At 52.0% G+C, this 16393-nt stretch overlaps 1 protein-coding gene across 3 annotated transcripts in view; it reads left to right on the forward strand.

The window, feature by feature from the left end:
* The window catches only part of invs (inversin), a 57318-nt gene that overhangs the window by 22402 nt on the left and 18523 nt on the right, over positions 1 to 16393 (forward strand). For all 3 annotated transcript variants that reach the window (XM_064339779.1, XM_064339768.1, XM_064339758.1), the window contains exons 5-9: positions 7059 to 7232; positions 11039 to 11206; positions 11452 to 11632; positions 11855 to 11964; positions 15775 to 15946. In XM_064339779.1, coding sequence (XP_064195849.1) covers positions 7059 to 7232; positions 11039 to 11206; positions 11452 to 11632; positions 11855 to 11964; positions 15775 to 15946 — 805 coding nt within the window. The remainder of the gene's footprint in view (positions 1 to 7058; positions 7233 to 11038; positions 11207 to 11451; positions 11633 to 11854; positions 11965 to 15774; positions 15947 to 16393) is intronic.

Here is a 16393-nt window from a genome sequence, read left to right on the forward strand (position 1 = left end):
CTCACTGAGACACTGCACACTGACTCACTGATACACTGACTCACTGAGACACTGCACACTGACTCACTGAGACACTGATACGCTGACTCACTGAGACACTGCACACTGAGACACTGCGTACTGACTCACTGAGACACTGCACACTGACTCACTGATACGCTGACTCACTGAGACACTGCACACTGACTCACTGACACACTGATACGCTGACTCACTGAGACACTGATACACTGACTCGCTGAGACACTGCACACTGACTCACTGATACGCTGACTCACTGAGACACTGATACACTGACTCGCTGAGACACTGCACACTGACTCACTGATACGCTGACTCACTGAGACACTGATACACTGACTCACTGAGACACTGACGCACTGAGACACTGATACGCTGATTCACTGAGACACTGCACACTGAGACACTGACTCACTGAGACACTGCACACTGATACACTGATACGCTGACTCACTGAGACACTGACTCACTGAGACACTGCACACTGACTCACTCAGACACTGCACACTGACTCACTGATACGCTGACTCACTGAGACACTGCGCACTGACTCACTGAGACACTGACGCACTGAGACACTGATACGCTGATTCACTGAGACACTGCACACTGATACGCTGACTCACTGAGACACTGACTCACTGAGACACGGCACACTGACTCACTGAGACACTGCACACTGACTCACTGATACGCTGACTCACTGAGACACTGCGCACTGACTCACTGAGACACTGCACACTGAGACACTGACGCACTGCACACTGACTCACTGAGACACTGCACACTGACACATTGCACACTGATGCACAGCACACACACAGACCTGTGGAACTGACACTCTGCAAACTGACACACTGACACACTGTACACTGATGCACTGACACACTATGCACAGGGAGTCCTGTAGCACTGACAGACTAGGACACTGCACACTGACTCACTGATACACTGACACACAGCACACACACAGACCGGTAGAACTGACACTCTGCAAACTGACACACTAACACACTGACACATTGACATATGGACACACTGACGCACTGCACACTGATGCACTGACACACTACGCACAGGGAGTCCTGTAGCACTGACACACTGAGACACTGCAGACAGACATATAGACACACTGCACACACACGTAGACACACTGCACACTGACACACTGCAAACAAGGAAGACCTGTAGCACTGACGCACTGCACACTGACTCGCTGACGCATTGCATTCTGACACACTGCACACAGTGAGACTTGTAGCACACTGACACTGACCCTCTGATACACTGCAAACACACTGCTCTGAACACAGTGAGATTCAGCACACTGACACTGACCTTCTGATACACTGCAAACACACTGCTCTGAACACAGTGAGATTCAGCACACTGACACTGACCTTCTGATACACTGCAAACACACTGCTCTGAACACAGTGAGATTCAGCACACTGCAGCCACAGCCCACTGACACTCTGTCTGACTTTGAGATCCCTATTTTAAGGCACTCTTCAGTCTGCTGCACTTTTTTTGTGCACTGAGACACAGTGAAAGGCAGCGTGTGCCCAGAGCTTCTTCACAGCGTATTTACCTTTGGAAGTTCTTGAGTTGGAAGAGATTTCATTTCCGAAGGGATCTGGCTTTGCAACATCCCAAATAGAATCTGGCACAATGGAGGTCATGTGTTTTCGGAAACAGCTGTCGAGAGCGTTTCAAGTTTAGAACACAAAGGCAGTTAAATTAAAGAAGGGCGGGGTGAGAGAGTTTTGAAGGATTTTAGAAGGGAGAGAAGGGAAAGTCAACTAGCTGCCAAAATATGTTCCTGTTTATGACCCTGGCTCCACAGGTCCGGGCCTCAGTGAAGCTGAAATATTTTGATAATGGCCCCCTACTCTCTCTCATCAGGAACTGCAGGCTTGAGAAAGTGAACAGAGAGCTTGCAGATGCCCCAGTTACGTCCTGTGACACAACAGGGGAATGGGGAGAGCTGCAACCTCTCTCACCAGCGAGAGCCGGAATGGTCACTCATCAGCATGCCCGTTCTGAGCATGTGCAGAATGTGCCCAGGCTTTTCTAGAATACAGTAGGATACAATTCATTTTGTCTTAATAGACCATATTTAAAAAACATTTTTAAAACAAGTTCCAGCATCAGAAGTTAGGTTAAGGCTCTGTAGTTTTTTATTGATAAAGAATGACACCATTAATGGGACATAATGTTATTATCTACTGTAAATGCACTATTGTATTGAAAGAAATGCTCTGACAGACATAATGTTCAAGGTCTTTAACTGATGGCAAATGGTGGCACATAGTTTTCATCCTTTCTCAATCTAATTTTGATACAATCTAGTTACAAGTCACATGCAACGACCTGGTGTAAGTGAGGTCTCAGACTCCACCAGTACTAAATCAGATGAAAAAGCTGTAGGTAGGAGAAGTGGTGCTGGAAATGCTGGACACAGAAGACAAAACAGCCTAAACTCTTTCCAGGGCTCTGTGGGGAGTAAAATTAGCATAGTTCCATGGGAGGCATTACCGGAGTCATTTGATGTGGAAGTTCGTTGCTGCTGATGTTGGCCCTGCAGCCTTACCCTGGTCCTGCAGGCTGTGGGGAGTACTGTAAGGGACAGCACTGTGAGTGCAGTGCCCTGCAAAACCAAAAAAAAAAGGTCCATCGCAAGTATTTTTGTGTTATATTTAGGCTTCACATCTTATTTTTGTTACTTTTTTGCTAAGCAAGACAAAAAGATGCAAATTGATTGAGCGAGATAATTTGACTCAATTCAAGTGTTGCCAATGGGATAAGACTTGACAAGCAAAAAATTAAAACATGCTCATATTTTCTACCTGAGAGATAAAAAATCTCATTACAAAACTAAAACACTTGTTAAACCAGATTTTGTTTTGCAGTGTAAAATAATAATCTGCTGCTGGACAAATGGAAGACTGCTGCTACTTTATCAATGTTAAAATATGAGATTGTGCAAATATGCGCTTAACGCAGCAGTATTCTCCCCCCCACCCCGCAGGCTGTTGGCTTCCTTCATCCAAGGCTACCTCCATAGCTCAGGTTTTGATATGTTGTATTACTGGCTCACGACAGTACTTTGCCTGGGATTTGATCCTTAATCCTTCAGGTTAAATGGCCAGTGACACTGAGCGTGTGCCCCTTTATGCAGGAGCTTTGATGGCTTTAAAGCCTGGGTTGCTCCGGGCCTTCCTGAGGGGAGGAGCGGCCCTCCTTGGGTTCTCTGAGAGGGTAGCAAACCAGCGCCACGACGACAAGCGTGTGCCGAATCCTGAACACCCCCCCCACCCCCACCCCCACGTGCGTGCGGCCACAGGGGCGTTCAGCCCGCCTGTCGGTCACACTGCGTGTTTAGGGCGTGTAGGTCGTTTTGGGTAAGTGACTGATCAAGCAAGCCCCCGGTCGGTGGGGGCTGTCGCCCGTGAGACGCAATGGGCACTGAGCTTGCATCGTTAGGTCCAAAAAAAATAAAATAAAAAATCAGACCTTCACTCCAGTCTACCAAGAGCAGCCTAAACTTTGAGGACCAGGGTGTGCAGTTCTGTCACTTTGTATTCAGAACGGCATTCCGAGTTTTATTTTACATATTCCAGTGCAGTATTCCAGCAGGCCTTGAGTTTAAGGGCATTTCCAAGCTTGGATGAAAGTTTCACTCTGTGGAGCTCAAGCAAGAAAAAAGGATTATGCCGTTCTTGTTGCGCATGGATTTCTGTTGGAAAAGGTCTCGGTAGGAAATGGGTTCATTTATTGATCAGGAACAACTGTTTTCTTCGCGGCTCAATGTAGAAATGCACCCTGATTAAAAGCAACGCCTGGCGCTTTTAAAGGAGTACATTATATTTCCACGTAAATAAATGCAGGTCTGTTGCACGTCACTTTTGAAATTCCCTCACTCCCTCCTCACCAGTCCATTCAATATTGTTTGCCAGTGACTCGTAAATTTGTGTCTCTGTAAATTTGATTGTTGTGCTGTTAATGCAAAACACAGAAGGACGTCACTGCATTAAGACTTGCAAGATGCATCCTACGTTCAATAGTCTGCCAGGCAGATTTCATAAGCTGAAAGAATGAGCTGCAAGTGATTAGTCTCTGAGACTCCGACATGTGGAGGCTAATTGACAGTATTATTATTATTGCAATCACTTAGCTGATGCTCTTATCCGGAGCAGCATACAGAAGTGCAGAATGATAATTAGCTATTATTATTACTGTTATTATTGTATTTAATATTTTGTTAATTGTGGAGGACCACTGCGCATTTGCGGGAGTGAGACCCTGTGCTGCTCTCTGTGGGATTACTCTAATGGCACTGCTAACGGTAGCATCTGATTCGGTGCGCGGGGTGTGTGTTAATGAGGATCATATTGCTAAGTAGCACGATCTCCTGAACGTCAGAGAGGGCGTTAGTTCAGATTATTTTACCTGACAGCTGACGGTTGTTACTGCTGGAGCATGCGCAGATTCGTGTTTGACTGCGCATATGCGCAGGCGGAGGCAGGAGCGGGTCGCACCGTTGGGCCATTGTTCCCTTTAAAAGGCTGAAAAAGGTCTCTGAATAATATTTGGTCTTTGTTTTGCTTTCAGGAAAGTTCTGTGGGTGTGTTTTCTGTTTCAGACTCGCCCAGCCGTCGATTCTCACGCCTTCAGCAGTTTCAGCCTTTTAATTTAGTTTTTATTCTTAGCGGTGGAACTTTGCGGAAGTCAGATATGATCTCCCTTTGCCTTTTTAATGGCCGAAGTCCAGTCCTTGCGCCGGTGACTCAGTCCGTCACCCTCGTGTCTGCGCAGTGGTTTGTCCGTTCCTAACACCCATTCCTGTCTCCCGGGCGTCATTTGTCTATATTTTAGTTGGGCAAGAATTACCCTTCCAGCGTAAGTCACTGGTGCGTGTGTGTGCGTGTGTGTGTGTGTGTGCGTGTGTGTTTCAGTGCAGACCAGGCTTGAGATGAGGAGCTAGTGCCCTCCAGTGGAAGCTGGCAGCCTCTCGGCTGTGCCCCAGATCCCGCTATCGACGAGGCTCAGTCCACCTATTGACACGCGTCTCCCTTGGCGACGCTTCTATCCCCGCTTACATCCACTGGTCACACTCCAAATTGTACTGGCCTTTTATGGGGTCAGAGTGTTACAGAGAAGGGCTGGGGTGGGGGTGGGGGGGGTGGGGGTGTAGGGAGGTGGGGGTGGGAGAGGGCTCAGTTGAGGGAGGGGGGAAGGGGGAGGGCTTTCTTATTGCTTCCTGTCTGTGTGAGTGGAAACATTATGATTTGTCTGGCCACCCTCCCTCTGATATCTCTGTATTTAAAGCGTTTATTAGCCCTTTTTTCTGTGGGGGCCGGGGCCGGTATTGAAGTGGGTCTAATTTGCGCGGTTCTGGCTCCTGTCAGGTGGGACGGGAGGGGAGGGTGATGTTAACCACACTGACACCTGGATCAATAACTGCCTGCGTGAAGCACAGGGGCCCAGTCCGGGGGATTAGTGCTCTAATTGGATTGAGAATAGGGAGGCTGGGCAGCCCTAACCCTGTCAGGGCACATGAGGGTGGGGGCTGTGGGGGAGAGGGTGGGGGGGGGGCTTGGGTGGCCAGATAGCAGCGTGATTCATCCTGGATGGACACGCATACCCCCCAACCCCACCCTGCTAAACTCAAACTAAGACAAAGCTCCTGTCTCTCTCACTGGACACACTGATGCTCATGCACATGCACGCACACACACAGACACACATGCAGGCACACACACGTGCGCAGATATAAGCATGCAGACACACGCACACACAAACAGCGGGTCAGTCACACTGACGTATCCACACCCATACATATGACGTAACTCTGTTATACTCCTCCCTGCTTCCCTGAAACATCCCATATATGCTTGCGCATGTGTAAGTGCGTGTGTGTGTGTGTGTGTGTGTGTCTGTGCGTTTGCTTCCCTGTGGAAGCAGAAACGGCTCGCCCTCATCACTTAGCATGGCAGTGAAATCTAGCGACAGATGAATGAGGTTCGCGGATCAATATGCTGGATTTGGTGTGTGTCTGACTGAATTGGAGCGTGTGCCTGTGGTGGACGGTGCTGTTGAGCGCGGGCTCCAGTGCGCCTGACAGCTGGGTGTATTAAGATGCGCTGCTCCTCCAGCGCTCTCCCGTTGAGCGTGCAGAATGCTTAAACTGCGCAGCCAGGTCTTGATTCAAGCAGACAGAGTCCTCGCACCATTCAGGAGAACAGGGCTCCAGTGTGCTCTTCTCTTTGTGTTCTAAAGACTTGCTCATGTTGACGTGTGTGTGTGTGTGTGTGTGTGTGTATGTCTACGTGTGTGCGTGTGTGTGCGTCTCTGTCTGTACGTGTGTGTGTGTGTGTGTCTCTATGTGTGTGTATGTGTGTGTGTGTGTGTTTGTGTGCGTGCGTGCGCTGTGTGTGTGTGTGTGTGTGTGTATGCATGCGCTGTGTGTTTGTGTGCGTGTGTGTGTGTGTGTGTGTTTGTATGTATGTGTGTGGTGTCTGTGTGTCTGTGTCTGTGTGTGTGTGTGTATGTGTGTATGTGTGTATGTGTGTAGTGTGTATTGTGTGCGTGTGTGTGTATGTATGTGTTCTAGTGTGTGGTGTGTGTGTGTGTATGTTGTATGTGTGTGTGTGTGTGTGTGTGTAAATATATGTGTGTGTTTTGTGTATGTGTGTGTGTGTGTGTGTGTGTAAATATATGTGTGTGTTGTGTGTATGTGTGTGTGTGTGTGTGTGTGTGAATGTATGTGTGTGTGTGTGTGTGTGTGTGTGTATGTGTGTATGTGTGTATGTGTGTGTGTGTGTGTGTGTGTGAATGTATGTGTGTGTGTATGTGTGTGTGTGTGTGTGTGTGTGTGTGTTGTGATGTTGTGTGTGTGTGTGTCTGTATGCTGCGTGTGTGTGATGTGGTGCGTGGTGTGTGTGTGTGTGTGGCTGTGTGTTTGTGTGTGTGTGTGTGTGAATGTATGTCTGTGTGTGTGTGTGTGTGTGTGAATGTATTTGTGTGTATTCCAGGGGAATGTGCGCTTCATGAAGCTGCTGCTGTCCCGCCGGGCGGACTGGCTGCAGAAGGACCTGGAGGAGATGACACCGCTGCACCTGGCAACCCGCCACCGCAGCCCCAAGTGCCTGGCGCTGCTGCTGAAGCACATGGCGCCGGGCGAGGTGGACACGCAGGACAAGAACAAGGTGGGGGGGGGAGGGGGGGCGGCAGGGGGAGCTCGGCTGGGCCTGCTCTCGCTCCAGCTGCGCTGAAACAGATGTGGGGGGCATCACGGGGGAGGTGGTGAGAGGTTTGAGATCTGTGCGTGTATGTCCCTGAGTGTTACCTGCCCGGCTTCCTCTTTTGTGCCAAATGGATGCCTGCCAATGCCCCTCCTTTGAGGGAGGGCCTTCAAGCACCTCCAGCGGTGCCTTCTGTGAGACTCTGCCCATTGGACCCCGTGCTCCGGGCTGAATGGGGCTTCATGGAGACGGGTCTCCAGGTCCTTGCTGTTCTTTGGACAAGGCTTCACTCAGAGGGTTAACAGCGGTGCCACACCACGGCAGACCCCACCCTGCCAGTTTGGCCCTTCCCGTAGAGAAGCTAAGCAGGGCCGCTGGGGCGTGCGCCTTCGGAGCACATGTGTTGGGGAAGGCCCTGGTCCTGCGGCGGGTGAATTCGGGGTCACAGGGAGCCAGAGAACCAGCAGGGGGTGTCTCAGCTCCTCTGATGTCCAGCGGGAGGATATGAAACCCACAAAAAAATTATCCCAATTAAACTGCTTTTCTGAACGATGCTGTTTTGAACAAAGCTCAGCAGGCATCTGGCCCAGGCCTCTGCCACCTCGTCCCATTCATGCTGAGGTTAACCCTGTCCTCTCCATAATAATCCATTCATGCTGAGGTTAACCCTGTCCTCTCCATAATAATCCATTCATGCTGAGGTTAACCCTGTCCTCTCCATAATAATCCATTCATGCTGAGGTTAACCCTGTCCTCTCCATAACAAACCATTCATGCTGAGGTTAACCCTGTCCTCTCCATAATAATCCATTCATGCTGAGGTTAACCCTGTCCTCTCCATAATAATCCATTCATGCTGAAGTTAACCCTGTCCTCTCCATAACAAACCATTCATGCTGAGGTTAACCCTGTCCTCTCCATAATAATCCATTCATGCTGAGGTTAACCCTGTCCTCTCCATAACAAACCATTCATGCTGAGGTTAACCCTGTCCTCTCCATAATAATCCATTCATGCTGAGGTTAACCCTGTCCTCTCCATAATAATCCATTCATGCTGAGGTTAACCCTGTCCTCTCCATAATAATCCATTCATGCTGAGGTTAACCCTGTCCTCTCCATAATAATCCATTCATGCTGAGGTTAACCCTGTCCTCTCCATAACAATCCATTCATGCTGAGGTTAACCCTGTCCTCTCCATAATAATCCATTCATGCTGAGGTTAACCCTGTCCTCTCCATAATAATCCATTCATGCTGAGGTTAACCCTGTCCTCTCCATAATAATCCATTCATGCTGAGGTTAACCCTGTCCTCTCCATAATAATCCATTCATGCTAACCCTGCCCCCGCCCCATATGCTGGCCTGTCCTCTCCTAAGCACATCCTCATGCGAGTGAACCCGCCTCAATTAATCAGGTCAGGCGGCAGGGACCCTGTCCTCTCCTATATCCCAGTCGCTGAGAACAATGTGCGGTCCTTTAAACCACATGGTGAGGGTTTGAACCTGTCCTCTATAACACCTCAGTGAGTTACCTGTCCCTTCCATATTATGCCATGATGCCTGCAAGTGCCCCTCCATTTAGGGAGGGCCTTCAAAGCACCTTCAGCGGTAGCCTTCCATAATATCCTCATGCTGGTAACCCTGTGCTCTCCTAATGAGGCTTCATGTGAGGGTTCAGTCCTGCTTCCTTTGACAAGGCTTCATCAGAGGTTAACACCTGGTCCCTCCAGCAGATCCATTCATGCCAGTTTGGCCCTTCCCTCCATAACAACCCATTCATGCTGGGTGCCCTGCCTTCGAGACCATTGCTGGGGAACCCTGGTCCTGCGCATAACAAGCCATCATGGGCAGAGAACCCTGTCTCACTCCTCTCCATTCAGCTGAGGATTAAACCTGCCCAAAAAACCCACATCTATAACTCTGTTCTGAACATGCTGTTTGTTAAATAATCCATTAGCGCATTGACCCAGGCCTCTCCACTGATCCCATTCATGCTGAGGGTAACCCTGTCCTCTCCATATTAATCCATTCATGCTGAGGTTAACCCTGTCCTCTCCATAATAATCCATTCATGCTGAGGTTAACCCTGTCCTCTCCATAACAATCCATTCATGCTGAGGTTAACCCTGTCCTCTCCCTAACAACACATTCATGCTGAGGTTAACCCTGTCCTCTCCATAAAATCCATTCATGCTGAGGTTAGCCCTGTCCTCTCCATAATAATCCATTCATGCTGAGGTTAACCCTGTCCTCTCCATAATAATTCATTCATGCTGAGGTTAACCCTGTCCTCTCCCTAACATCACATTCTTGCTGAGGTTAACCCTGTCCTCTCCATAACAATCCATTCATGCTGAGGTTAACCCTGTCCTCTCCATAACAAACCATTCATGCTGAGGTTAACCCTGTCCTCTCCATAATAATCCATTCATGCTGAGGTTAACCCTGTCCTCTCCCTAACATCACATTCTTGCTGAAGTTAACCCTGTCCTCTCCCTAACATCACATTCTTGCTGAAGTTAACCCTGTCCTCTCCCTAACATCACATTCATGCTGAAGTTAACCCTGTCCACTCTGTTGGAGGTTTGTCATAACCTCTGTATCACATCCCTTTTGCTGTGAGGTTGGTCCCAAAGAGAAGTTTTAGTGACTATGAGAAAATAAAATGAGCTGCACAGTCAGGACTGTGGTTGGAAGTAATCTAGATTCACGTGTCTGCCAGTCACCTCCCCGGCGGTTCCTCTCGAGCGTAGGCAGTTTTTATTACCCATGCTGCTTCTGGGCCAGCCGGCTCTACCCCCTCCAATCCCCGATCCCGTGACATGTGCGTGCCAAATTCACCGCCCCACAGACTGCTGTTCATTAGGCTTCCTCGTATAAAGGAATGCGTTTTCCTCATTAAAGGGAACATTGCCCTCTGGGAATGAGTCGAGCCGATTTGGGCTCCGCAGGTGAGCAGTGATCCCCGGGCCTGTGGGAAAGAGAGAGGGGACGGCACCTCCCCGGCCCCGCCTCCGCCAGCCCCGTCCGTCAAACCCGAAACTCCGCTTTTAATGGCTGCCAGGAACAGGCCGCGCCCCAACGCGGACAGTCCTCTCTCGCTGGGCTTCGCTTCGCTTCCATTTGTATCGCTGCCACTTTGTATTAAATGGCGGGGCGCGTTCCGTGTAATTATTTTGCCGTGCGGTCGTTGGAGTCCGACCCGGCGCTGCGGGGCCGACCGCGGGCCAGAGCGGGAGAGCGTGGAGTGAAAGCGTGTTAACTGTCTTTCATTAACGCGGCGGCCTGCTTCAGCTGACTCACATTCTCCTGCGCTCAGTGCAGCTCTGCTCCCTCAGTCCCGGGCTTCACAAAACTCAACACCGATGAATCTGCAAGCCAGCGCTCATATAGTAGAATATAGCTCATATATTCCTCATGTAGGAAATATGCTTGCTTTTTGTGATGGCAAGATCCTTTCCTAAAACTTTCTAAGAATGAAATGCAAAACTTAATGATTTTTATAGTCTTTGCTCAGCTCATGTCTCATTGTTTTGTAGACAGCCTCATTTGGCCATAAAGTACAGTTTTACAGGTGCTAGTATTATGTGGTGTGTCTATAGATGTATGTATGCATTGCATATTTGGATTCAGCCTGTGACCCTATCACCCTGTGTTTGCCTCCATGGGCCTGTGTTTAACACTGTGACTCTGTGTTACTCTGTGGCCCTGTGTGTGACCCTGTGACCTTGGCCCCCTGACCCGGTGTGTGTGTCCCATCCCTGCAGCAGACAGCTCTGCACTGGAGCGCCTTCTACAACCACCCCGAACACGTCAAACTGCTCATCAAGCACGACTCCAACATCGGCATCCCCGACAGCGAGGGCAAGATCCCCCTGCATTGGGCCGCCCACAACAAAGACCCCAGCGCCACCCACACCGTGCAGTGCATCCTGGTGAGTGACCCGGCCCGCCCTGTCCCACCCCACCCCACCCCGCCTTGTCCTGCCCCCATCTGTCCATTTTAATGTTCTCCCGCACTCACGGTCATTTTCAACCTGACTCCTCCCTCCCCCCAGTCCCCACACCTGGAGTGCTTTTAGGCACATTTAAAGTACTGCGGAATGTATGACCAAGGGGCTGATGGGAATTGGAGTCTTAAATCCTGGTGTTTCATACTCCGTTGCCGGTATCTCAACAGGAAGCTGCCCCAACAGAGTCCCTTCTCAACTGGCAGGACTACGAGGGACGCACGCCTCTGCATTTTGCCGTGGCAGACGGTAATGAGGCGGTGGTGGAGGTGCTGACCTCGTACGAGGGCTGCAGTGTCACGGCCTACGACAACCTCTTCAGGACTCCACTGCACTGGGCAGCCCTGCTGGGTGAGGATCAGGCGCCTGTGTCACTTCCTGTCTGTGGTGACGACCGCTTCCTGGCTGCACCTTTTATGGTTTCCAGATCTGTGTTGGCCAAAGTGTCACCTTTCACTGTCCTCTTTTGTTATCGGTGAGATAGTATACAGCATGTGAGCGTGCATGCGGGTGTACGTGTGCCTTTGTATGCACATTTACGCGTGTTTTTACGTGTGCGTTTCCCCGTGCCAGGTCATGCCAGGATCGTTCACCTGCTCCTGGAGAGGAACAAGTCGGGCACCATCCCGTCCGACAGCCAGGGCGCCACCCCGCTGCACTACGGCGCTCAGAGCAACTTCGCCGTGAGTCTGACTGCATAGCTCAGCGCGCCTCTGATTGCGTGCAGCCAACGTACCCGTACGCCACAAAACTGACCAGCAGAAGTTGACTGAACACCGTGTTCCTGAAGTGCTTTACTTTTGTTTGTGAGGACTTACCTGTCCCTGCGCTGGTGGCAGCGTTGGCGGTCCACTTAGCGTTATTTCACGCAAAAATAATCATGTTTTTGTGTTATACTTGCAATGCAGTCTGTAATTTTTAATTTTTACTGTTTGTACTCATAAAAAAAATGTGATTTAGGCTCATAAAAATTCAGATTCTGTTGATTTTCTCTGGGCGTGGGAGTGGGGTGAGTTTTTGTGTGCGAGCGTTTGAGCGCCTAACCCCCTGGTCTCTGCAGGACACGGTGTCGGTGTTCCTGTGTGCAGCGTTTGAGCGCTGAACCCCCTGGTCTCTGCAGGACACGGTGTCTGTGTTCCTGTGTGTGAGCGTTTGAGCGCTGAACCCCCTGGTCTCTGCAGGACACGGTGTCGGTGTTCCTGTGTGCGAGCGTTTGAGCGCTGAACCCCCTGGTCTCTGCAGGACACGGTGTCGGTGTTCCTGTGTGCGAGCGTTTGAGCCCTTAGCCCCCTGGTCTCTGCAGGACACGGTGTCGGTGTTCCTGTGTGCGAGCGTTTGAGCGTTTGAGCCCTTAGCCCCCTGGTCTCTGCAGGACACGGTGTCGGTGTTCCTGTGTGCGAGCGTTTGAGCGCTTAGCCCCCTGGTCTCTGCAGGACACGGTGTCGGTGTTCCTGTGTGCGAGCGTTTGAGCGTTTGAGCCCTTAGCCCCCTGGTCTCTGCAGGACACGGTGTCGGTGTTCCTGTGTGCGAGCGTTTGAGTGCTGAACCCCCTGGTCTCTGCAGGACACGGTGTCGGTGTTCCTGTGTGCGAGTGTTTGAGTGCTGAACCCCCTGGTCTCTGCAGGACACGGTGTCGGTGTTCCTGTGTGCGAGCGTTTGAGCGTTTGAGCGCTTAGCCCCCTGGTCTCTGCAGGACACGGTGTCGGTGTTCCTGTGTGCGAGTGTTTGAGTGCTGAACCCCCTGGTCTCTGCAGGACACGGTGTCGGTGTTCCTGTGTGCGAGCGTTTGAGTGCTGAACCCCCTGGTCTCTGCAGGACACGGTGTCGGTGTTCCTGTGTGCGAGCGTTTGAGTGCTTAGCCCCCTGGTCTCTGCAGGACACGGTGTCGGTGTTCCTGTGTGCGAGCGTTTGAGCGCTTAACCCCCTTGTCTCTGCAGGACACGGTGTCGGTGTTCCTGTGTGCGAGCGTTTGAGCGTTTGAGCGCTTAGCCCCCTGGTCTCTGCAGGACACGGTGTCGGTGTTCCTGTGTGCGAGCGTTTGAGCGCTTAGCCCCCTGGTCTCTGCAGGACACGGTGTCGGTGTTCCTGTGTGCGAGCGTTTGAGCGTTTGAGCGCTGAACCCCCTGGTCTCCGCAGGACACGGTGTCGGTGTTCCTGTGTGCGAGCGTTTGAGTGCTGAACCCCCTGGTCTCTGCAGGACACGGTGTCGGTGTTCCTGTGTGCGAGCGTTTGAGCGTTTGAGTGCTGAACCCCCTGGTCTCTGCAGGACACGGTGTCGGTGTTCCTGTGTGCGAGCGTTTGAGTGCTTAACCCCCTGGTCTCTGCAGGACACGGTGTCGGTGTTCCTGTGTGCGAGCGTTTGAGCGCTGAACCCCCTCGTCTCTGCAGGACACGGTGTCGGTGTTCCTGTGTGCGAGTGTTTGAGTGCTGAACCCCCTGGTCTCTGCAGGACACGGTGTCGGTGTTCCTGTGTGCGAGCGTTTGAGTGCTTAACCCCCTGGTCTCTGCAGGACACGGTGTCGGTGTTCCTGTGTGCGAGCGTTTGAGTGCTGAACCCCTGGTCTCTGCAGGACACGGTGTCGGTGTTCCTGTGTGCGAGCGTTTGAGCGCTGAACCCCCTGGTCTCTGCAGGACACGGTGTCGGTGTTCCTGTGTGTGAGCGTTTGAGCGTTTGAGCGCTGAACCCCCTGGTCTCTGCAGGACACGGTGTCGGTGTTCCTGTGTGCGAGTGTTTGAGTCCCTGACCCCCTGGTCTCTGCAGGACACGGTGTCGGTGTTCCTGTGTGCGAGCGTTTGAGTGCTGAACCTGGTCTCTGCAGGACACGGTGTCGGTGTTCCTGTGTGCGAGTGTTTGAGTGCTTAACCCCTGGTGTCTCTGCAGGACACGGTTGTCGGGTTCTGTGTGCAGCGTTTGAGTGCTGAACCCCTGGTCTCTGCAGGACACGGTGTCGTGTTCCTGTGCAGCGTGGCGTTGAGCGTTGTGAGTGCTGAACCCCTGGTCTCTGCAGGCACGTGTCGTGTTTCTGTGTGCGAGCGTTTGAGCGTTTGAGTGCTGAACCCCTGGTCTCTGCAGGACAGCGGTGTCGGTGTTCCTGTGTGCGGCGTTTGGCGCTTAGCCCTGGTCTCTGCAGGACACGGTGTCGGTGTTCCTGGTGCAGCGTTTGAGGTTTGGCGCTGAACCTGGTCTCTGCAGACACGTGTCGGTTTCCTGTTGCGGCGTTTGAGTGCTTAGCCCCCTGGTCTCCGCAGGAGCGGTGCGGTGTTCCTGTGTGCAGCGTTTGAGCTTACCCCTGGTCTCTCAGGACACGTGTCGGTGTTCCTGTGTGCGAGGTCTTGAGCGTTTGAGTGCTGACCCCTGGTCTCTGCAGGACACGGTGTCGGTGTTTCTGTGTGCGAGCGTTGAGCGTTTGAGGCTGAACCCCGTCTCTGCAGGACACGGTGTCGGTGTTCCTGTTGCGGCGTTGAGTGCTGACCCTGGTCTCTGCAGGACACGGTGTGGTTTCCTGTGTGCGAGCGTTGAGTGCTGACACCCCTGGTCTCTGCAGGACACGTGTCGGTGTTCCTGTGTGCGGTTTGAGTGCTTAACCCTGGTCTCTGCAGGACACGGTGTCGGTGTTCCTGTGTGCAGCGTTGAGTGCTTAGCCCCTTGTCTCTGCAGACACGTGTCGGTGTTCTGTGTCGAGCGTTGAGTGCTTAGCCCCTGTCTCTGCAGGACACTGGTGTCGGTGTTCCTGTGTGCGAGCGTTTGAGTGCTTAACCTCCTGGTCTCTGCGGACACGGGTCGGTGTTCTGTGTGCGAGCGTTTGAGTGCTTAGCCCCCTTGTCTCTGCAGGACACGGTGTCGGTGTTCCTGTGTGCGAGCGTTTGAGTGCTAACCCCCTGGTCTCTGCAGGACACGGTGTCGTGTTCCTGTGTGCGAGTGTTTGAGTGCTGAACCCCTGGTCTCTGCAGGACACGGTGTCGGTGTTCCTGTGTGCGAGCGTTTGAGTGCTGAACCCCTGGTCTCTGCAGGACACGGTGTCGGTGTTCCTGTGTGCGAGCGTTTGAGTGCTAACCCCCTGTCTCTGCAGGACACGGTGTCGGTGTTCCTGTGTGCGAGCGTTGAGCGCTGAACCCCTTGTCTCTGCAGGACACGGTGTCGGTGTTCCTGTGTGCGAGCGTTTGAGCGTTTGAGCGCTGAACCCCCTGTCTCTGCAGGACACGGTGTCGGTGTTCCTGTGTGCGAGCGTTTGAGCGCTGAACCCCCTGGTCTCTGCAGGACACGGTGTCGGTGTTCCTGTGTGCGAGCGTTTGAGCGTTTGAGCCTAACCCCTGGTCTCTGCAGGACACGGTGTCGGTGTTCCTGTGCGAGTGTTGAGTGCGACCCCTGGTCTCGCGGGACCGGTGTCGGTGTTCTGTGCGTGTTTGAGCGCTGAACCCCCTGGTCTCTGCAGGACACGGTGTCGGTGTTCCTGTGTGCGAGCGTTTGAGTGCTGAACCCCCTGTCTCTGCAGGACACGGTGTCGGTGTTCCTGCGCCACCCCTCGGTGAGGGACGACCCCGACCTGGAGGGCAGGACCGCCTTCATGTGGGCGGCGGGCAAGGGCAGCGATGACGTCATCAGGACCGCGCTCGACCTGAAGGCCGACATCGACATCAACATGGCCGACAAGTACGGGGGCACAGGTGAGCGAGGAGGGCCGTGCGGTCACTTTCGGGCCCCAACGCTGCACCCCCGTCAGAGGGACGTTTGCTTTACAGCCCAGGAACCGTTAGACTCTTTGCCTTAGCGATTAGTTACGCTGTCGGCTAATTGGAAGACCACAGGATGTCAGACAAATCAAGAACATACAATGGCTTATATCGCAGTTTGTTTCAGCTCACAGTTATAATTCCAGGTGTTCACAAAAGTCCCTCCAACCAGCCTGATACCTCTAATTAACTACTTCAGAAATTAGGCATTAAAGCATTATTCTGCAGTGCGCAGTAAAATATCCAGTGTTAATTCAACTTTATTGAATTTAATTCTCATTATGAATTTTCTGGCACAGAGCAGTATTGGTTAGCAGTGATTTCCGCTTTGCTACACTTTAGTGAATCCCATTTTTGCCCAGTCTCTTTCTTATTGTGGAG

The sequence above is a fragment of the Anguilla rostrata genome, chromosome 1, assembly GCF_018555375.3.
Source record: "Anguilla rostrata isolate EN2019 chromosome 1, ASM1855537v3, whole genome shotgun sequence".
NCBI lineage: Eukaryota > Metazoa > Chordata > Actinopteri > Anguilliformes > Anguillidae > Anguilla > Anguilla rostrata.